We start from the raw sequence: 22,806 nt of genomic DNA, 5'->3' as shown, positions 1-22,806 counted from the left end.
ACAAACCATGGATGGAAGATCCGCAATTTCTTTACCCATTCCTGCTTGCAGGAGCGAGAGCGATTTGGAAGCATGCACCAGCATGCTACTAGAGCACAGTAAGCCAGGGTTCCCACAGAAATCCAAACTGGGCCACTGTACAGTATGATACAGTAAAATATATGTCCATGGTACCCTAAGCAAAAAAATAAGAATAGTTACCTTACAATGAGAGAAAGTCACTGTAAACTGGGCATCCTTGCTCAGAGGTGAAGGCACATCTGGATCTACAACTGGTGCTGCAACAGTTGACTCACATTGATCCCAGAAGGTATATTGACAGAAGACAAAGTTTGAGAGATTCAGTGGTAGCCCTGTTGCTTCTTTAATTTTTACCTGGACAATAATAAAACAAATTCAGTATGTTGATATATTTATAGTAATATGTTTCTAAATAGGATATTATGTTACAAAATATATTTATTAAATATATTGCACATATTGAGAGGTTGTTTATTAAACAAATCAGTGTAATAGCAATTGACTAAGATATAATCTCTGTCAATACATGTGTATTGCTAGGTCAGCACTGATTTCTTAACCTGCTCCAAATTATTCATCTCCAGTTCTAAAAGGGACATCTTACATCTTTTAAATGAAGGTTAACTTGGTTGACTTTATTTGCCAAACAGAAGTTTTTTTTCTAAAACTGCTATCCAAGGTAATGATTGTAGTATGAACACAGGCCCTCTAAAGACAAACCAAGATCTCTGAAGGTTTATGTCAATTCAGTGGACCAGCGACAGAGGCATCTTCTACTGCAGCATAGTAAGCAAATGGTTCAGAATATTGTATTGCTAAAATATTTGTCCTTTTAAAATATTAGTGTATACATTGTATTGCCCTAACCCTGCAGGTGAGCTTTTTTGGCCTGTGAATAATTTCTCCATTGCTGTCCATGATTTCTAAGCTTCCACTTTCACTGGAGTTTTCAGAAGAGTCATCTCCTTCCACTACACGTTCTGGGACAACACCAGTTACATGCATCACTTCAATATGCAGACGCCCTGCAACCTGCATTACAAAAATATTAATATTTTAGACATTGGGGCACTGCATAACATCAGTTATCCAGATAGATACATACATCTAACTGCACTTTCAGCAACTGAATGGAAGAAAAACATGCATATAAAATTTGCAAGTCAAATACTATCATTCTCAAAACAGTCTCAGAATGAACTAAAAGCTACAGAGGTTTACCTGAACCAGAGCTCTATATCTAACTACTAAAATTCCAATTTTCTTACTCAACTGTCATCAACATTTACATATTTAGAAATAAAGTGGATGATATCAATAGTTAGTTCTTTTGAATAGTCTTCTATATAGTCACCGGCCCTTCCCTCTGATCTGGCCTCTAGATTAAGCATGCTGGAGTCCTATTTGGAAAATCAAGTGATCTGCAGCTAAACATGAAATTCAGTTTGGCTGGCCTCAACATTTTCTGTGCACATGCACTCTGCTTTGTTGATCTCAGTGGCATAAAACTCCTTGTCCCTAGGGTCTGTGTGATTTTATCACCTTTTAATTATTAGTCATCAACGTATTCTCTATGTCATTCTTTCCTTCAAGCCACATGCTTTGCATTCCCCCATCCATGGCTAGCAGATGCTGCAATCAGCAGCACTGAAAATAAGAGACAAGCGCAGACCAAATGGCAACACCCCAGTTATTCTGTGTGTAACATGGGCCCTTCCTCCCTAACGCATGCACTGTTTACAGCAAAGTTTCACCTTCACAAGCAAAATACAGTAAGTATCAGGGACTTATGCTTACCTCCCCCTGCTGGCTAATTATGGGCACTGCATACTGAAGTTTAACATCGCAGAAAAGGCACTCCAAAAAGACATTCGCTACACCAATTAAATTGTGGTTTTCTTGTGCTTCATAGAAAGGATCACCTCTTTTTCCAGTGACTCTCTTTATCTATTTTTTTAATTAAAAAAGACAAGTTTAATTTTAAAAGCATAAATGATTTAATATAGCAATTTGTGAAGGGAGAAAGGGGATTGCCCAAACTCCCTGCAGTGTAGGCAGGAACCAAACAAGTACTAAGGAAGGCTAACACCACCCCTTATGTCTACCTCAGTCTGAGCCAGGAGACTCTCAGACCTTACAGGACACTCTTGAGGCTGAGGAAATAGGGGTTCACCTTCACCCCATCCTATTCACAAGCCTCAAGCCTGAAACTTTAAACAGTAGCAAATAACGAAGCAGAAGACTCTGGATTTAGTACTAAGGCTTACTTGGAAGGAAGCACTCACAACTCTGGAATTAGGTGTTACATTTATTTATATAGAGTAAGGGGGAAAGGAATAAAAAGTCATACAAAATCAGAGTAACCCTTAGAAATAGCACTTCAGGTAAGAATAGAACAAAACGTCCTAAATCTGCCCTATATATTACCTAGGTATGGGTCCTCCAATAGAGCAAGGCCCAATCTGGGATCCAAAGAATCACAAGCCTGAAGGCAAGTTGAAGCATATGGTAGGCTCCAAGCACCCTCTTTTATACCCCAAACCCTGACAACTCAAGGAAGATCTTAGTTAGCTAATCACAGGCTGACTGAAGCAGCATTCCCAAACCCCACAGGGGAGGGTGAAAGTTCCCATGGGAACACAACTGAGATCATTTAATCCAATTAACCAAATCTTACCCTGGCCTTGAAGGCCAGGGGCATCTGGAGATAACAGACACACAGGTGGTTGCAATGGTACGTGTCACTTCAGCCTGGCCAGATGGAATTAGACACACAGAGCACAAAAAGAAAATGGGAGTTCTTGATACGATTCAACACAGATGTGTATTTATGGAATCATTATGAGCTACATCCTGTAATGTCATAGTCAAACCCCCAATTAATCACTGTACAACATATCTAAACAGAGCAAGTGAGATAATCGAAAAAGGCAGCAGGGGTATGTAGAGCATTAGGACTGGAATTCATAAGAGGAGCAGTATGCTCTAAACAACAGAACTTTACATGTTGTGTTACATGTGTTGAAACCTAACCATTATGCAGACCAGAAGCTTATTCCTCTTTAAAATAAAAAGGATACAGACTTTTCAAGAATCCCTATTCTGTTGTGCATAGAAGACCCAAAGTAAAATTCTGTATGTGTGAAATGGCAAAAACAAAAAACCACCTGCCATGCTTTTGATTCCAGCAATGCATATTACACTATATAAAGTACTATGTTCAGCATCATGTCCAACGAAATAACATTCTACATTTAAACAAACTTATTGCTGAAACCTGGGTGATAAGAGCTCTTATCTTATCTTATTGAACTAGCAAGACACAATGTTGATGTGCTTTGAAGGGACAGATTATGGAAGAATCTAATGCTTAGTCAATTTAGTCTGTTCTCAAACCTGTACATGAACATTGAACTACAGTAATTGACTAGGCTAATAATATAACTGAATGTAGCAGTGGAGTCTGACAGAGAGGGGATTTCCTCAAAAACAGGTAACTGTAGTATATGTGGTTTTCAGGCACACACTCCTTTTATAAAAACAGAACTGGGGAGAAACATTTTGGTCACATTGAAAAAATGAAGTTCAATACCTCATGGACTCCGTCCTTCCATTCTTGATACAGATCTCTCATGTCAATTAATTTGTTCTCTAGCTTCTCAATGGTCCACACTTGAGTTCCTTTTCCTTTTCTTCTTACCTGAATAGCTGGTTCACTTACTATTGCACCTCTCTAAACAAAGACAAGACAAAGTAACTTAAACAGTTAAAAATATAGTATAACTAAATGTTTCAGGTTTTCAAAGTTATATTCAAGAGTACTCTGTTTTAGATATTCTAATTATTCTTTCTATACTCCATTCACCCTCCTGTGTTTTCAAAAATATTCACATGTAATAATTGTGGCTGAGGGTACTTTTATTTGCTCATGTAAGACTGAAAATATGCATCTTCCTTAATGAGCACATTATGTACTTTTAACTAAATATACCAGTATTTGTCTAAAAAGATGGAGGTAACCCAAACACACAGACAGGCATACAGTACTTCTCGCAGCCTCAGACATGGGGCATCCCTTGTGTGATCATGTCAAAACCTCCTTGCATATAAAAAGCTAACATGTCAGAGGGGAAAAAATCTACTCTAGCATGCTGGCTTTCTATGTTCAGCAAGATGGAAGTACCTTGTTCAAACAAATCATATCAGATACATTCAGAGATGGTACTGGCCTGTTATGAGCTGTATCATGTGTATGTTATTTACAGCTCAGGTGGCCTCAGTGGCTAGGCGTGCCTTTTACCAGGTAGCCTCAGTAGCCAGGAGTGGCTTTTACCAGCTTCAGCTTGTCTGCCAGCTACAATGATTTCTGGACTGGGTTAGTCTGGCCACAGTGCTTCGTGCTCTGCTGACCTCCTGAATGGATTACTGTAATGCATTTTTACGTGGGCCTGCTCTTGAAGATAACACAGAAGCTTCTGCCAGCGCAGAATGTGATGGCCAGAATAGTAACTGGTACAGCCAGTTGGAATCTTGTTACACCAATTCTGAAGGAGCTGCATTAGCTGTCTCCTTGCTTGAGAACCCAATTGAAGGTGCTGCTGCTTACCTCTAAAGCTTGGCACACAAGTACTTCTGCAGAAGTATCTCTTCCTATACAGCCTGCCCATGACTTAAGATCATCAGGGGAGGCTCTTCTCCAAGTACCTTGTGTACATTATGTGTCAACAAGGGAGAGAGCCTTCTTGGCTGTAGCACCCCGACTGTGGAATATCCACCTCATGGAGATGTGACCAGCGCCAACAAAGCAATTGTTTCTGTGCCAGCTCAAAACCTTTGTGTTTACGTAGGCATTTTAACTGGTTGTTTTTGTCTGTTCTATTGCATGTGCTGTCTTCGTTGTTTAAAATGTATGGATCAGCCCTTACCCCTATTATATTGATTATAATCATAAATAATGTTGATAGATAAAATTAACTCAGTATAAAACTAAAAATCACAACTGTTCATAGACACATCAAGATAGCACAAGTATGAATGCCTTGTTTCTACTGTATGTGTGCAGACATAGTACAAGTTTACTGAGACAGGAAGATTAGAGAAGCTGTATTTATTCGGTATTACAATTACTTTCATTTAAGTGGCATTTTCTCACTTAGACCTCTAAAATCTATTTCTGTACCCATATGACTTTGCATCTTTCAAGGCCTTATACAAAATAGTTTCAATTATCAAATTTCTTACCTTCCTGTTGGCACTCAGGTTAGTAGCAGGGATCTGTAGTGTGACCTGATAATCTGTTAGCTTGCTCATTTCTTCAGCCAAGAAGTTTGCTTCCCTCACTAGCGTATTGGCTTTAACTATCTGTTCTCTTAGTTTTGCCAGGCTCTGCCGAAATAACTCATCCCTACAGTGAGGAGGTGGGGTATGGAAAAATGTAAAGAAAAAAACCCATTTCTGTTACTAGTAATCAGTTATTGGGGAGATCTGTCAATATTGGGGAGATCTGTCAACTTTTTTTACCAAGTTCTCAGTGAAAGAGTATGAGGTAAGTTTAGAGTTTTGATAAAAAAATCTAGAATAAATATGACCAAAGTTTTCTATAAGAGGCCACAGTAGTAGTTATGAGTCCAAAGATGCTTCTTATTTTTTAAATGCAAGCCAAGACTATCTAGAATATGCTGCTCAGGAACAAAATTAATCCAGTCACATGATAATCCACTTTTATAGGCATTCAGAGGAAAATTATACGTAAACCAAGACGAAATTGACAAACTATCAGTACAGCTGTAATGTGCTTCCTTTAATATACTAAAACCTCCAGCTTAGGCTTGTTTAGACAAGTGCTTATTCCAAGCTAATTCATCTTCAGCTTTCCTATACCTAGCTTATGGGCACACCCAAAGTGTAAGTAGCAGATACAGAATCTGAAATTGTACGGATGATCAGGGGCTCTCACCTCTGTTATGTCATCAGAATGGACAGTCTTCAATACTGAAATGGTCATCTTAGGTTCTTTGAAGCATACCCCATAATGGTGCCACAAATACTAGAAAGACCTCAAGACAGCAACACTCACTCTGTCACTCTGGCTTTGATAGGGCTGTGATTCCAGCTAGCCCCATAAGCCAGATGTGAGCAAAAATATTGCAGCACGCTATGATTTTTTTACATATATAAATAAACCAAAAGGGTAGTTTAATTAATGGATACAACCACCCCAAATTAACACATCTATGTATCATGATCTTTGTAAACATACCCTCTATCTGACTGAGATGGATTAGGTCAGCTTTCCCAACTTGATGCCTTCCAGATGTTCTGTACTACAAGTCCCATCAAGGATGATGGGAGTTTGTAATATAGAACATCTGGAGGGTATCAGGTTGGGGAAGGCTGGATTGTGTACATGCTTAATGCACAACCAGCAGCTGTAAGCAGTATTCTTTTTTTCTACTTCTTATCTAAGTGTGAGGAAGTAAAAGAAATCCAGGTTGAAAGTCTGAATTTCATTAGTGTTCAGAATACTGTTAGAAAGGTTTCTAGGATCACGCAGACAAATCAGGTACTTCCTGAAGTTTAAGGCAGGTTATTCTGAGCTTCACATAACAGAGATTTCATAGAAAAAAGCATGAATTTTAAAAAGCCCCTCCCCTCAAAGATGGCCAGAATTGTGACCTGCTGTCTTCTACAACAGACTGAAAATGCTTGGCTTCAACATAAAGTCACATTATGACATTAGGAAGCAAACACAATCACGCCCACACAGAGAATTCCTGCCAAGAAAGGGTTTCCTGGGTTTCTGAATCGCTTCCCCACAAGTAGATATTCACATGAAGAAACCTTCAGACTGTTCACGATGGCAGGTTAGGCAGCTTCCTGTAAAGCAGATGTACACAATGAAGTTGCACCATGTACTACAATGAGGAAAATGCTGAGGATGTTTTCCACCAGCAAATGTACTTGTGAGGGTATATGTGAGACATACAACTGCAGTGTGAGAGGCAGAAAGACATGCCTGCAGAAAGACAGAGTAGGGGGTTGTATGGCAGCTAGGACATACTGAGCCAAACACTACAGTATACTTTAAACACTTGTCTCTAATACAGAAAAAGAAAGAAAAGATTAAAGCCATTTTGCACAAACTCACAGGTCTCTACTTGTTTACATTGACATTAATCTTGGAATTAGACAGTAATGCACTCTATGCACACAGTTAAATCTTGGAATCATTTGAAGAAAATGCAAGTTCACTGCATAATCAGCAAGCAGAGTTTCATGTAACAGTACTGCTTTGTAACAAACTTATCTATCTCCTGACTTCAGATCCAGATTTCTGCCACCTTTTGAAAATGAGATTCATTGTTATATATTCTATATTCAAAAGATTCTATCTGTATCCATCAGTCTAGAAAAAGCATATTTGGATAAAAACTAAAACATTTCTTCTCCCACTTTCCATGGAAAGTTATATCAGAAGTGAGTGGAAATCTACCAATGATCATTACTTTTTAAGAAGACTGAAAAAGAAATAAAGTGGGAGAAGAAAACTACTATAGTTTGAATAATTTATCAAAACCCTTTACCACAATGCCATCTCACTATTATCTCTGGGTGGTATACAGTGTAGCTGCTCTATAAATGGAAGGAGCTTGTATTCATAGAAGGACACACCTTTCATGGTTAGAAACTTCTTCTGTTCAAAGAGCAGCAATGTCAGATTCTGCCCTATAAAAATTCAACATAAAGAATGAGATGCATCACTTCTATACAGGACTGCATGCATGCTATAATTCAGGATGAATACAAAAAGCTACAGAAGTTGCTCCTGGCTGTAGAATTTAGCTTCTTGAAAATCCAGCACTCTTTTTTTTTTTTTTTAATGAAAACAAATCTAGCCCTTATAAGATGCAAAAATGTGCCTGGTGAAATGTCAGAATCTAGCGGAGCTGCTGAATAGGATTTCTAGCGGTCAAACTGAAGGGTTTCAGTGCCCTGCTTCATGACTACTAGAAGCAAAATAAATTCAGGGAAATAGTAACATTGCAAAGTAAAATGAACAAAATCAGACGTATTTGATAATATACACAGTTTATAGCTGTCACAGAACTCAACCTTTTCTTATCTCAAGAGTAAGAATAGTGTACACAAAGTCCTGCCAAAAATACAACTGTGATTTTTATAAGGTTCTGCTCACTCCCCTACTGTCTTTTGCTACAAAACCAAGATTCCCTTCCAAATACTTCAAAGTCAATTTGTATCTCATGTATTGGCAGGCTCAGCTTTCTGACACACTCTGGCAACCCAACACAGAACAGAAATTACAGCAAAACTCTTTATTGCAGCGAATCAGGTTACACAGACCAGTTTCCAGAGTTTGGGGCAAAGCTTATAGTGTTTATAGACCCCAATAAATCAGAGGCTATCAGCACATTGCTTCACTGAAGAGAAAAGTTCCAAGGCTAGAATCCACACAGAGTCACAGTCAAAGTTCAAGTCCAGCAACAGATTCCAAGTCAGGATCTCAACAGTATAGAATTCAGGGCACACACAGGTAAAGGATTCACAAAAAGTCCAGGCAACAAAGTATTCCAGGCAATTAAGATGCTGTTCCCAGCAAAGGCTCCTCAGTCTCTGCACCAGCTTAAATACAGAAGAGGGGCTGATAGAGCTCCCCTTCTGACAATCTATCCTGACAGAGGAATCTGGCCCATAAGTGAGCACTACATCTGAGAGCATGCCTTTGTTCTGCCCTCTTTAGTTGACGCCTTAGCCTGGGTGACACGCCTGAGCCTCCCTCCTCTGCAGAATCTTCCTCCTGCTGAGTTCTCAGGCAGTAAATCAGAGGTCCGAATCTTGCAGCTGTGGCTGACAGGGAGCATCACCTTCCTTCAGCCTGCTATCAGATGGGAAGCTAGGAAGAGCTAAGCTCCCAGCCTCTGCATTTCCCACAATTATATTGGGTTCTAAATCATCCTGCTCCAACTCTGAATCAGACTCTGGCTCCAAAGCTGTAGGGCCAACAGTGCTGCTTGGGCTAGGCCTGATATGTATCTGTTTTGAGCTCTATTTGTATTGAATGACTTAAACCAGCATGCTATCTTCCTACTGACTGAAAATTGTTCCTGCAAACCCTGAAGTCTCAGTCAAATCCTACTGGAGGCACAGAAGGATGCCCATAGGGCATAACTAAGTCCAATTCCCCCAAGCTTGCACATGTTTATAGGCAAGCATGCAGGTATTGCATCAAGCCATTACAGAGAATAGTAAATGTGCATGTAGCTCCTGAACTCCCATTCGGCCTATCCCGTCCACTCAGTCAAGGAATGCAACGTCCATGTGCACCATTATGCCTTATAGCAATTCCGACATACACAAACACTGTGCCCGTGGTAAGACAGGATCAGGCTTTTAGACAGGTTTGTGTTTCTAGATTTGTATTTCTTTTTAAAAAAAACAAAACATTTGCATAACTGAGGTATATAATTTAGTCTGTGCAACTTATGTTTTATCACTGTACAATTAATGCGTGAAGAAAATGCTTCAAGGCAACTACATCTCTTTATAATGATGAACCCAAAAGTGCTTATTTTGTTAGTATTTAACCTCTAACATTTGTTCTATTCTTCCCAGCCAAGGAAGCTTCCGAAATATGTTCCTAGAACCAAACTGATTCCTGGAGCTAAAATGCAAAATAAGACATAATTATCAGTACATGGTGGAGAGATGATAAGATAGGACCAAAGCGGGTATCGCCACTTGGTAAACAGGACTACATCCTAGTTGCAGTACATATATGCAAAATACCCAGTCAAATGTATAGAGGCTCCCAAGAGTCCCAAATCTGAAGAATTTAATTGTGTCCCACGTTAAACAACAAGCAGATTAAGTATTCTTCCCAGTGCCAAGATGCATTAGCAAGTGTTACTTTCTAATGCCACTAATAATTCAGACCTAACAGAATGTTTTTTCCTGGACAGATTCCAAGAAAAGACTGTTGGTCCCTTACCTGTAAAAGGGATTTCTTTGTGCATGTAAAACAGTACATCAGGTGGGTCTTATGCACCAAAGGCAAAATTGCTGCTCCAATTAAGTCTTTTAACTGTCTTTCCCGCCTTTGAAGCTCAGTTTCCGATGACAAGCTCAGGAAGTACTAGGATCAGGGAGAACAGCGAAACATAAACAAGAAAAACAGGACATCTCGCACTCTCTGCAGACAGGGCTTGGAAAGAAACCAAGTGTGACAAAAAAAAGAAAATTAATCCCCACCAGCAGAAACAGCCCTAACAGAATCTGAATCTAGGGTGCGACCCTGATGTACTGTTTTACATGCACAAAGAAATCCCTTTGATGGGTAAGTGCCCAACAGTCTTTTGTCTTGTGCATGTAAACAGTACATCAGGTGGGACATAGCAAAGCTTGACCCATGTAGGGCAGGATTCAACAAAGTAGTAGATGCTTAATGACTGGGAAGGATGTGCTGCAAGACACACCTTCCAAAGGCCACCTCAGCAGATGCATATAAGTCATTCCTGTAATGTTTAACAAAGGTGCTAGGATTGACCATGTAGCTGCCCTACAAATCAATGCAGCAGAGCATTGAAGAAAAAGGCTGCCGACGTTGCAGCTGCTCTTGTAGAATGGGCAAAAATTTTGGTAGGTGGAGACAACTTCAGGCAGGAATAGGCTAGGGACATACATGCCTTTAGCCTCCTACTCAGAGTGGCATTAGAAACCTTCCATCCCAAGGAAGCAGGATGGAATGAAACGAACAGGGAATCTGACTGCTGAAAAGTTTTGGTTCTGCTGATATAGCCCTTCAGGGCCTTCCAAACAAGGGAATGCCATTTCTTTTCTGAGGGCTGCACAGGGGAAGGGCAAAAAGTGGGAAGAATTAGCTCTTGTTGATAAGGAAAAGGAGACAGAACTTTAGGAAGGAAAAAGGGGTTAGGACAGAGAACCACTCTGTCTTTATGGAATACACATAGGTGTTTATCCACAGCCAGGGCATTAAGTTCGGAGATCCTTCTGACTGATGTTAGGGCCACCAAGAATAAAACCTTGAAAGAGAGCAGTTGGAGAGATACTGATTTCAGGGGTTTAAAGGGTAACTTCTGAACTGAAAGTACTTTATGGAGACCCCAGGAAGGGAAACGATGTTGAACTGGAGGTGACTTTGAAAAAGCTCTGCACAGGAACTGTTTAAGAAAAAGATGAGATCCCATGGACCTATCTGGGCTTTTTGATAAAAGAGTAGATAGCATGAAAGCCTGATGCTTAAGCATATTAGGCTTGAGATCCATAGCCAAACCATCTTGCAGAAATGCTAAAAGGTCTGAGATTCTGGCTTTTTGAGCCCCAAATCCTTCTCCTAGTACACCAAGTGGAGAATATCTTCCATGTATTCTGGTAAATTCTGCAGGTAGATGGCCTCCTAGAGGCCAATATAATCTCGAATACCGTGGGGGAGAGGTCTGCTTTGGCGAAATGTTTCTGTTTGATTTCCAGACGTGTAACTGAAGCCACACAGGGCTTGGGTGAAGGAGATGGCCTTGAGATAACAGGTCACCCTGCAGAGAAAGGGGCCAAGGAGGAGCCCCTGTCAGAACAAGCAGGTTGGGAAACCAGGGTCTCCGTAGCCAAAAAAAGGGAGCCACTAGAATGACTCTCGCCTTTTCTTCCTTCACCTCCACAGAACCCTGGAAAGAAGAGGGAGTGGCGGAAAAGCATATAGAAGTCCAGTCGGCCATGGAGAAGACAGGGCACCCATCATCTCTGCTACTGGAGATGCATAACGGGAGAAGAACCTGCTGTCCTGGTGAGTGGCTTCTTATGCAAACAGGTACACCTGGACTCTCCTGAAACAGGAGACTATCACTTCAAAGACTTCTGGGTGAAGCATCCACTCTCCTTGGTTTGGCTGTTTCCTGCTTATACAGTCAGCCTGAGTATTCTGTCTCCCACATAGGTATTCTGCAGAGAGGGATTCTAGGTGATGTTCCACCCATAGAATGAGGGAGTCCACCTCCGCCTAGAGGTCTAGAGACTTGATTCCCACCCGATGGTCGATGTGTGCCTTCGGCTGTGACATTGTCTGCCTGGATGAAGACCGATCTGAGAGGAAGTACTTACATGAAGTGTAGCACCACTAGACTGGCCACCTGGAGTTCTAGTAGGTTGATAGGAAGCTGCGATTCCCCCAAGGACCAAGTTCCTTGAACCATCCTCCCCTTGCACAGAGGTTCCCAACCAGAAAGGCTGACATCTGATGTAATCACTGTTTTGGGGGGATCCTGGAGGGGGACCCCTCTCTCCAGAACAGGATGGAGAAGCCACAAGCAGAAGGAGGTTCAAACAGTCCTGGACAGATGAATGTTCAAGTGGCATCTTGAAGCTATGTCGCTTTGGAAAGGAAGCAGGGTCCAATGTAAGGGACGCGAATGAAGTCTTGCCCAAGGAGTTACCTGGAATGTTGACACCATGAGGCCCCAAACCTTCATTAGAAGCATGAAACCAGCTGACTTCCTGAAGCAAATCAATTTGACTGCAGCTTGAATTTTGCAGAACCCTTCTGGAGAGACAGCCATGATCCCTACTTGTGTGTCTATTAAGGCCCCCAGGTCGAGTATTCTGTGAGAGGGGAGCAGATGACTCTTTGATTGTTAGGGAGACAATGGAAAAAAACAAGACCGAGTCAGAAGAATGCAGAGAGGTGAATCCACGACCACTTCAGTGAGGCAAATTTGCAAAACTGAGCTTCAAAGGCGGGAAAGATAGTTAAAAGACTTAATTGGAGCAGTGATTTTGCCTTTGACCACTAGGTGGCACATAAGACCCACCTGATGTACTGTTTACATGCACAGGAGAATTGTATTTTTCTTTATCATTCATCCTCTGCTTCAGTTTCTTATGGTTTAAACATCAGTGCTCTCACCTCTCTTCTGACCAGAGTTTCACTTTCTGTTGAGCAGTCTGGGCAGCATCTGCAAGCCTGTCATTACAATGCTGATACTGCCTTTCTGGAGAGAGTTGCTGCCGGAGCTGCTCCAGCTCACGTTCATACATCATCCGCTGCTCCTCCAAAGCACTACGCTTCTCTTCTAGGTATTGTTTCTCCAAGACCTGCACCACATTTTGTACTGGATCTAAGTAGAAAAGAAGCCATTGTATCTTAGAGTTCATTACCAATATTTCCAATATTAAAGCTATTGCAATAGCCTACTTTAGCTTATATGAAAGATCAAAACTGCTATCCAAAGCATACTAACCTGGTGGTAAGTCCTATAAAACTGAGAGACCTACTCCCAAGTAAATATATTTAGGATCAGTCTGTCACAAAGGAAGCAACCTCGAGCAATAATAATATTTACTTCATTATGGCCTCTATTCCCAGGAAGTTACTACAGTTATTGAATATACAGAGCAATTACGCATTCCTTATTGCTGAGTGTCAAGATAAGAGAACAGATTAAACAATCTATTACTGGGGTCCAGAAATTTGTTTAGCATTTTCTTCTGTTTAGCATTTTCAGTGACTGAACAATCATTTTCTTACCGTTGCTATTCAGTGTTTTCATTATAACTTCCATCTGTGCAAATTCATAGTTATAGTCTGGTTCTGAAGAAGCATCACTGGTTGTGTCTAGATCATGTTCTGCTAACAACATCTCTTTTTCAGAGTCTTTCAACCAATCTCGTCGCTTTCTTTTAGGTAGATTAATTCTATTTAAAAGTTAAAAGGTACTGATTAAAGATCTTGGTAAGTGTATAAAAAGTTTGCAGGACGGTAATTACTGTTTTAATTCTGACTTTTATACAAGGAATTGTGGCAGAGAGGAAAGGGATGAAGGCTTATTTCAAAAGAAAGGAAACTATATAAAAGGCTAGAGGTGTGACTGTAGCTTTTGCTCACTGTACAGGATAAGAATATGTGACTGTGTATTCATCAGAGGGTACCTCACTTGCTCCACTCTAAACATTTTTTGCAGCTGCCTATCAAGCCCTTGAGGCTTCTCTGAACTGCTAGCTAGTATTGAGAATCAAGGCTAAGGAAGGCCTCCTTTTAATAAAAGTGAGACAGAGAATACTAAGGGGTTATTCTTTCCAGTGCAAGGACGCATATGACAATTTGACTGGGTTTGCACAACCACAGGGGGTAGAACAAGCCATTGTGGTTTTTACCCTGCTTCGGCACATGTCATTGTTTACATAATTACTTGCGCTGCAGTGTAGATTAGCACATCATCTAAACCCAGCACATGGCACAGCAGTGGTGGCTTCGTACCCACCCTACAACACATGCCATCCGGTAGGGGTTGTAGGGTGGGGGTACAAGCCCCCTGTCGTGCTGTGCAGATTTAAACAACACACCAACCTGCGCTGCTGCGCTGGTAATTATGTAAACAACCAGCACACATGCAGCATACACAGGGGCAGGAGGAGAAGCTTCTTTTACCCCTGCGATCATCCAACCCCACCCTTTGACAAAAAATAAATGATCAAAATGAAATAAAAATGTCTACACTACAATACAATGTTCTATTTGCTGTAAGAAATTCAGTTGCATCTGTCTTTCAAGATGTTTCATACATGCTTCATGATACTCTCAAAGCCCAGTGCAAGCATTTTTGAGAGAGTGTGATAACAGATTCAAGCTCTTCGCAATATAGTTATAACAGGAGAAAAATTATCTGAGAAAGGCATTGTGTTGGCTGGTTTAAAAGATAGGTAGACTAAAAGATAGGTAGTCTGTATGTCAACTAGCTCCAGTCCAGGAAATCTGAGAACAGTCTAAATTGTCACAAATGAACTTCTTAGTTAAAGCTATTTGAAAACCCTTTGGCAGCAAAATCATTCACAATTCTTATCTGAACATGGCTCTCTATAAAGAAGATAGGGGAAGAGAAAAACTGTTACCTAAAAAAGTGGTTGTTTCCCCATAAGATTCTATCTCCATGCCACAGCTGTGTCACAGAACACACCAATGTGCCATTTACACAAGATCTAAAAATAAAACATGAGACAGATAAGACCAAAACCATCCTATAGTATTTGAGTTCTCCAACTCCAGCATGGTAAACTTCTCTACAACCAATTACCATCTGCCACAGACCGTTAACTCATTCTGGTCCAGGGAAGGGCTTGTTCCTAAAGATAGAGAGGAGAAGGAGGGGTAACACAATTCCCTCCTACCCACTGGTTACAATTGCCCTTAGGTACAACAGCAGTCACCTTGTTATGTGTGTCACCTGGAACCAATGTTAGAGAGATCTTCTTACACACATAATGCTCACCAAGAATAGCAAAAGTTTATTTTACATTATGTCCCACTCAACACATGTACAAATACCTTGGTGGGAGTATTGAAGCAGTACCTTGCACATTCTGCAGCAGAATCTCATGTGCTTTCTCCATGAGGCCTAGCTCTCATTTCCATGGTTTTCTAAGTGGGAGGTGAGTCTCCTTAGCAAGGCATGATAGGCTTTAACATAGTAACAAGCCCCTTTGTTACCATTTTCCATTCCAATTTGATGTGTTGTTGATGTAAATGTCTGTGTACTGAACTCCTACTGTGACAGTTAGCATTGCTTGATAGTGCAAGTGCCCAAGAAAGTTTGACATATTTTCTCCCCTTTATTGTTTACTAGTCATTTCCTTCTGGATCTTAAGACCACCACGTAGACACGCTCTCTCTTCTTTTTAGCCTACCTATTCCAAGCTCTGTGATAAATGTTATGTCAACAGATGAGTTACCCATGCACTTAATTTGGAGAGGACTGGGGAATTTCTTGATTCATTGTTGCTAAGGCTAGAAGAAACCCCTGAACTAGTTTGTCTATCACCACATGTTAAACGTGCACAAAATAAAAGCATAAACCATCAATTCAGTGTTTAATCATGAAGGCTGTAATTAATAAGAAGTATATTCCTACTGATAAACTATTACTGCTGTTGCAGGACCTCCCTGTAGACAGGGGAAACAGAGATTCTATTTTAGCAGCGCATAAATTTAAGTAATTGAGTCATAGGCTGTTCACTGTAAGCAGTCTGCACAAACCTAGTTAAAAGCTCCTGAATGAGGCATGTACATCTGTCATTTCCTCAGTTACACAAATTCTTCCAAAATCAAGTTACTCCAAATAAAGGAAGTTTATTCCACTTTTTAGTCACAGTTAAAAGAACAAAGATATTTTATTACAGGCTTTGAGGAAAATTTTGAGAGATAACTTCCGTATAAATTCTTCTCTACCCTTAAATTCAGGCATGTAAAAATAGGGAAGTAAATAATGTTGCACCTAATTTTCTCAAAAAGGTAACTTCTAAACCATCTTCCAGTTCTCTCAATGCCCACAAAAAAATCTCAAGAGTTCCAAATGTGGTAAATATTCACCTGAAACAGTATTTTAATTCACCTATCACAAAGAAGTTACTTTTAATCTCTATGAGAGTCAGCAATGAAATGACCCAACGTATTGTCCGTTGTAGCCCTGGTAACAAGGTTTGTGTCTATTTAGGCATTTTTGGATGAAGCACAAACTAAACAAAGCCTGTTTAGTTATAAATTCTTTCCAGTGACATGCTTCTTTGTTCTTGCCAGTCAAAATGACTAATTCCTAGCAATGTAATTCTATCATAACAACTCTGAATACCATATGTTTGGAAATTTGTTCTCAAGACTACAGCATTTCAGTATAGAACACTGAAGTACACCCTGCAAAAAGAATAGTAAAACATGTAGAATAAACTGTGCTAATTTCTATACATTTACACTCTTACCTAGGCCTGCAAGCTGGCACTGTGTCTTTAAAGGTTAACACAGCACATATATGTGAAATTCTAATTCTCATGTTAAAATGAAGCCAAGCTTTACATTAAAGAGCAAACATTTTTGAAAAACAATTTTCCACTATATTTCTGATTACAAAAAGGGTTTTGATCAGTGCAAAAAATGTAACAAAATTATAACTAAGTATTACATGTACAAGTGAACAACAACTAAATCAGCTTAAAAGACTACCAAACCTTCAAGTTACTGATGCTTCTCGTAGCACCATGTTAAGTGAAACAGATTTCTTGTATTCAGTAATGCATGCACTAATTAGATCCGATAAGTAAGTTTGAGGAATATATGCGTAATATATGGTAAGGCAGGTGGCTCACAATAGGAAAAAGGCATTTTCTGCTGTGGCACCCCAATTGTGGAACGAACTTGCTAAAGAGGTTTGCCTAGCACCTATTTTCTGGCACCAGGTGAAGACCTTTTTATTTTCTAAGGCATTTTTAGCATTTTAACATTCCAGTTTTTTTTAGCTCTGCTGTCTTAAATCTGCTATTGCGTTTTAAAAATCTACACTGCTGCTAGTTTTACTCTGGTTGCATTTTTATTCTGTAATTTTAATCTATTATATTTTATATTGTATTTTTTGTTGTATTTCTGTGGTTTTAATTTTGTGAATCGCCCACAGAGTCTCGGCTATCGGGTGGTATAAAAATTAAATAAATAAATAAATGCATTTAAGATTTTCTGAAGAGAAGTAGTCTGGGAAAAGATTCCCACAGACACCACCAACTGCAAATAAAAAAATCTCAGATGAGAAGTATCCATCCCTGTATACTTATGCATCTAGAAGAATGTAAGCACTTGTTTCTTATGCTTCTTAGCACTACAATTGTTGCAAAGCTAGGTGTGTGGTGACTTACTCTTTGATTATGAGAAGCCCTTTTGGTTAAATGATTCAATTATGAGAGGATCCCTTTTGTAAGACCAAATCAATTTTACAGTTGCCCTTACCTTGCATTTTCTTTTGGTGAGAGTGAAACTTCCCCATCTGATGCAATGTCTATCTCACAATGCTCTGGTTGGATCCCTATCCCAAATAGCTGAATATCCTGTGAGGTATCTGCACCAACTCTAGTATGATCCTGATTAAGACACATACAATAAAAATAAAACCTGCTGCTTCTGTTAGCAAGTACAAACTGACTAGTCACAAAGTATATGCAATCCACTCTGAAATCCTATGCTTATTTATATTCACTACACAGTGAAAATATTCCTAGGCTAGCAAGGGCAATAGACTTGTCCTCCTACTTGGCACTCTCTCAAACCGATTTCACAAAAATGAAGACACACTATTAACAGTATTACAGGAGTACCAAGGCACAGTGCTATATAGGAAAATAGCCATCCAGCTTTACAAACTAGTAATATTTTCATGGCTTAACTGTTTACAATATTTTCGGTTTAAAACACTAACAGGTATTATGTTGAGTTTATTAGAGAATTCTAAAAAAAACATGCTTATATGAGTATGTAGTGAGCAAAAATAAAAGAGCTACATTTTAATAATCACACTAACTACATGACTGAAGTCTACTGAAAACAATCCAGTTATACTGTAATGGGAGACCTGAATCTGTACTGTTTACTACATACAAGAAGGAAAAAAATTGGCTTGAATCTTAGGAGTATTGCTCACTGAAAGAAAAGCTTGTCAATATGCCCATTTAATTCATGTGTTTATTTTTTTTAAATGCATACATGAACGAAGTTACTTCAGCCACTTAATTGTCCCCGCTGAGAACTGGAGTCAAATAACTGTAGAGTAACATTATCAAGGTTTCAGCAATAACATTGTAAAGACTTCTACAAGTATTAAATGACATATTTTTGTTTGTTTGTTTACAGTTGTGTCAGACCCATTCAGAGAATCAATTTAGATTGAGTACAATAGGAAACTTTTTAAAATAAAGCTCTAAGGCATTTGTAAGTATGGACTGTTAGGAATTCATGCTCCTTTTTACCTTTAAATAATAAACCAGTAATTCATTGAGTGCAGGATCTGCATTTAAATTCACCAGATAGCACTTGTCTTCCCCAACCTTGATGCCAGATGATTCTAGGGAAATACCCATACTCTCTAGCTGCTTTTGTCTCTCCTGTAAAATATACAAAAAACTGAAATTTGTCAGATGTAGTTAGTTTAGGGGCAACAAACCTAAATCTTACAGACTGTATCAAAAGAATCATGAGTCAAAGAAACACAGCTGATGTAACTCCTCTGCAAATGCTTACACAAGAGTTCATGTAGGTAGGTCCGATATCAGTTTCCATGTTCTCACTTCTGCAAAAGACTGCGTAAGTAAAATATCATCTCTGAATTTAGATGCACTTTTCTTGGACAATGCTCTACTGTGAGATGTAAAACATCTGGGAGTAGAAGCAGCATTCCTCATATTGAGGGGCACAAATGGAAATAAAAGCAGAATTAACATTTATCTGCACCCAACTAACAGAGTATGACTAGAACAGATAAGAAGTTACACAAATATGTGAACGATTATCCAGGAAGCCTTTCATCCATTATGACTCCAGCTCATTAGTCTACGAAAGCACAACTACTGAAGTCATGTATATAGACCTATAGACATTGTTTAAAATAATGAAAAACAGTATTTAATTTTACAGTTTATAATATATCTATAAACTGCAAGTTGGTCAAGGTATTACATAAAAAGAAAGTATATGAAAAATATTAATTTTGTATATAAACTCATCCCTTTCATCTTCACTATTTTTTCACATTCCAACACAACAATAGCTACTTAGTACTACAGAGGTGCTAATGGACAGAAGCTAGGTAAAGGGCGTTAAATTGTGTTAGATTCTGAAATTTATTCTGAACTTACTCGCCTTATATTTCTTTGTAAATATTGCAAACAAAATATTAAAGAATGCAGAATATAAAAATACACTGAAACATGACTCAGTCAGGCTAAACATATTAATATCCCACCCCCAATTCTGGAACGCTTCAGTTTTGCTTCAAGTGGGCATGCGTGATACTCATTTTAATCCAGTGGGGTCTGAGCTGTCACAATTATTTAATATAACAAGGAATGTTTGGGCTTTGGCATACTGTAGCTGTGGATTTTGATCCAACTGTTAGATTTGTGAGTTTCTATGATGTATTTAATCCGTGAACAAAGCCTATGCAGCCACAGCAAGTATGCCAATGTTGAGCACTAGCAACCTGGCTGTACAGTGTTAATGTAAGGATATTAAAAGAAAAAGCCAGTTGAAAGGAAAGACCCCCAGAACAAATTTCATGGGAAATGGCATGTTCAAGCCAGATCACTTCTAAAAATATAACGTTTGTTCATCTCTGTTATATAAGTAATGCAAAGGCACACCAGTTAAGTAATTAACATAACAAGTACAGAAAATACTTAAAATACCTGAGCAATTTCTTCTGTTTTTCTTAACTTGTCCTCCCAGGTGACGGTCAGTTCCTTTATTAGCTTTTCAGACTCCTCTAATTTTTCCTTTAACTCTGGTGCCTTCATAGCCTTAATAATATCCAAAACATGACAGTTACAATTCTCTTACAATTCCCATTTCAACCATGACAAATTTTAATCCTGTTCTGCTAAGTCATTTTGTTTCCAAACTATCAGTTAAATAAATTTGGGGTGGGGAGGTGGGGAGGAAGTATAGGCAGGGGTAGGCAAGAGAATTGTAGTGGAGGGGCAGATGATCCCCATCCACCCCTCTGCAGGCCAAATGGTGTCTGGGCAGAGCCATGGCCCAATGTCATCTGGGCCCCGGCCAACGCACCAGGTGGATGATCCTCCTGAAGCACTGGCTGGGAACCAGCTTTGCTGTGCATGGGGCTTCTCACACTGGGGAAGGCCCACAGGCAGGGAAGCCACTCTGACTGGCTTTGCCTACCCCACGCCTTCTCTGATTGGGTGAGGATGCAGGGCAGGAGTAGCACACTTAGCCAGTGCTTGCAGGAGTGCCCAGCTTCACTTGCCCTTTGCCTTCCTCACAAGGGGAAGGTGGCGGATGAGCTAAAGACACTTGGTCAGCTTTGCACCTGCTTCTTGGTCCCACACAGGGAATGGGAAGCAGGAGCAATGCACACTCAGCTGGTGCTTACAGGGCCTCCAGCAAGTGTCAGCCAAGCGTGCAGCCCAGCTTCACTCATTATTTGCCTTCCCCATGATGGGAGGGTAGAGGATGACCAAAAAGCACTCAAGCCAGCTTTTCTCCTGCTTCTCGTTCCCCACACAGTGAACAAGCAGTAGGAGTGAAGCACACTCAGCTCTAGCTGGTAGCACAGAACCTCCTACATGTGCCAGCAGCAGCTCCCCCCAGTGAATCCCCTTGCTATTTAGGAACTGCCCTAAGGATTGTGAACAGCCACCTCCTTGGGTATAAATTCACCCACATTGTTCTTCATTCTATAAGGAACCAAGGGCATCAATTTATCTTCAAAGGTTATAAGGAGCCAATTTATCTTCAAAGCAAACCTGTTCTGATACAAGTTTTACAGCAGATCTAAAACCATTATCTCAGATCTTTTTCAAAAGGCATAACACTTTGTTGTAAAAGCTTTCCATTCTTTGTTGTAAAAAGCTATATGGAAGCAATCAAAAGCACACATTATTTCATTTAACATCACCAGTAAAGTAAATATTTCTACAAGCCTTACCTCTGCCTGAGAAAGTTGCTCTTTCAGTTTCTCTACTTCTTCACGGAGTTCTCTTATGACCCTGGCGTTTGGATCTTCATTTACTATAGCATGATTAACAATCCTTTTAGCTCTGTCTGCATATCTCAGTGTAGAGAGAGTTTCTTCATAATTATCCGCTGCTGGACTGATTGTAGCTATCATCGCTGTTTGGCTATTTCCTCCCAAGTTGTCCTAAAGAGCACATTAGTATGCCAGACAGATTCAAAATAGGCTGATGGTTTAGATGTACTATTTCTTTAACTTTTAACATACAACGGGCAGTATACAATGCTGCTCATGTACTAACACAAACCAGCAGTAGCACAACAGGAAACTAGAGGATCCTAAAGCCAGCAGAAACTATCAGAAATACTCATTTCTGGAACAGGGCAGGTCAGTGGGGCTTGCAAAGAGTTGCTTTAGGAAGTACTAGCACAAACAGCAGGAATACTGCAGCAGTAGTGGATACTGCCCATAATTTCAAAATCCCAATGTATCTCTTTCAACTGAATCTGATCTACAGTGCTCTCAGCATTAAAAATGATTATGTAAAAATCAGAATGGCAAATAAACAAGGCTGTCAAAATGTTAATATAGCAAGAAGAAACATGTCATACTAGGAAGACATCAGGCAGTATCCAACACTGCCGCTTCACTTACGCAATTAACATACTGCTAGCATAAGCAACTTCTAGTATTACGGTAGAATGTTGCAGATACAATAGGCAGTATCCCTGGAAAACCCTTCACACCAGCTTACACTATTGGCATAGCGCTAATGGTCGTTTCTGCGAGCACTGTGTCAATTCCATAAGTGGAGTGGCAGTATTGGACACTGCGCATTGTATCTGCAATATTTCCCACTTCACTGAAGTTCAGAAACTTGTATAATGGTGTGCAAGAAAGCATGGTATCAGTCTATGATATTTCCCATAAGTATGAAAGAGGGTCATCTTTTACCTTGAGAAGCCAGGTGAGTACAGAATCTCTGTAAGGGACAAATTTGTTTTTCCCCTTTCCTGCTGCTTGGTCTGCAAGTGATGAGATAACCAAACCTAGTGTTGAGAGTGACCTAGGAGAGCAACAAATTATCACAGCTTGAACATGTAACATGTGATTTGGCAAAATATATAAATATTAACAAGCGTTAGTCTTGCAAGAAAAAGCAGGTTCTGCAATACATAATAACCTCTAGAACTTATGAAGATTTGAAACAGTTTTCAAGAGTAATAGGAACATGTAGAAGGATAAGTACAATTATAGGCCAGTA

The 22,806-nt window shown here is 39.7% G+C and overlaps 1 protein-coding gene across 9 annotated transcripts in view; it reads right to left on the bottom strand.

Moving 5' to 3' along the window:
* KIF13A (kinesin family member 13A) overlaps positions 1 to 22,806 on the bottom strand; it is a 122,448-nt gene that overhangs the window by 44,521 nt on the left and 55,121 nt on the right. For all 9 annotated transcript variants that reach the window (XM_084850186.1, XM_084850187.1, XM_084850188.1 and 6 more), the window contains 13 exons: positions 22,497 to 22,608; positions 21,516 to 21,728; positions 20,257 to 20,367; positions 18,823 to 18,957; positions 17,810 to 17,940; positions 14,935 to 15,021; positions 13,574 to 13,740; positions 12,953 to 13,163; positions 5,263 to 5,425; positions 3,614 to 3,754; positions 1,819 to 1,968; positions 889 to 1,053; positions 202 to 375 (listed from right to left, as the gene is read on the bottom strand). In XM_084850186.1, the coding sequence (XP_084706312.1) occupies positions 202 to 375; positions 889 to 1,053; positions 1,819 to 1,968; positions 3,614 to 3,754; positions 5,263 to 5,425; positions 12,953 to 13,163; positions 13,574 to 13,740; positions 14,935 to 15,021; positions 17,810 to 17,940; positions 18,823 to 18,957; positions 20,257 to 20,367; positions 21,516 to 21,728; positions 22,497 to 22,608 (1,960 nt within the window). The remainder of the gene's footprint in view (positions 1 to 201; positions 376 to 888; positions 1,054 to 1,818; positions 1,969 to 3,613; positions 3,755 to 5,262; positions 5,426 to 12,952; positions 13,164 to 13,573; positions 13,741 to 14,934; positions 15,022 to 17,809; positions 17,941 to 18,822; positions 18,958 to 20,256; positions 20,368 to 21,515; positions 21,729 to 22,496; positions 22,609 to 22,806) is intronic.

The sequence above is a fragment of the Heloderma suspectum genome, chromosome 4 (assembly GCF_057233095.1).
Source record: "Heloderma suspectum isolate Gila_16-S chromosome 4, 16-S_ref, whole genome shotgun sequence".
In the NCBI taxonomy this organism is placed as follows: Eukaryota; Metazoa; Chordata; class Lepidosauria; order Squamata; family Helodermatidae; genus Heloderma; species Heloderma suspectum.
This window is presented reverse-complemented; position numbering and strand designations above follow the sequence as displayed.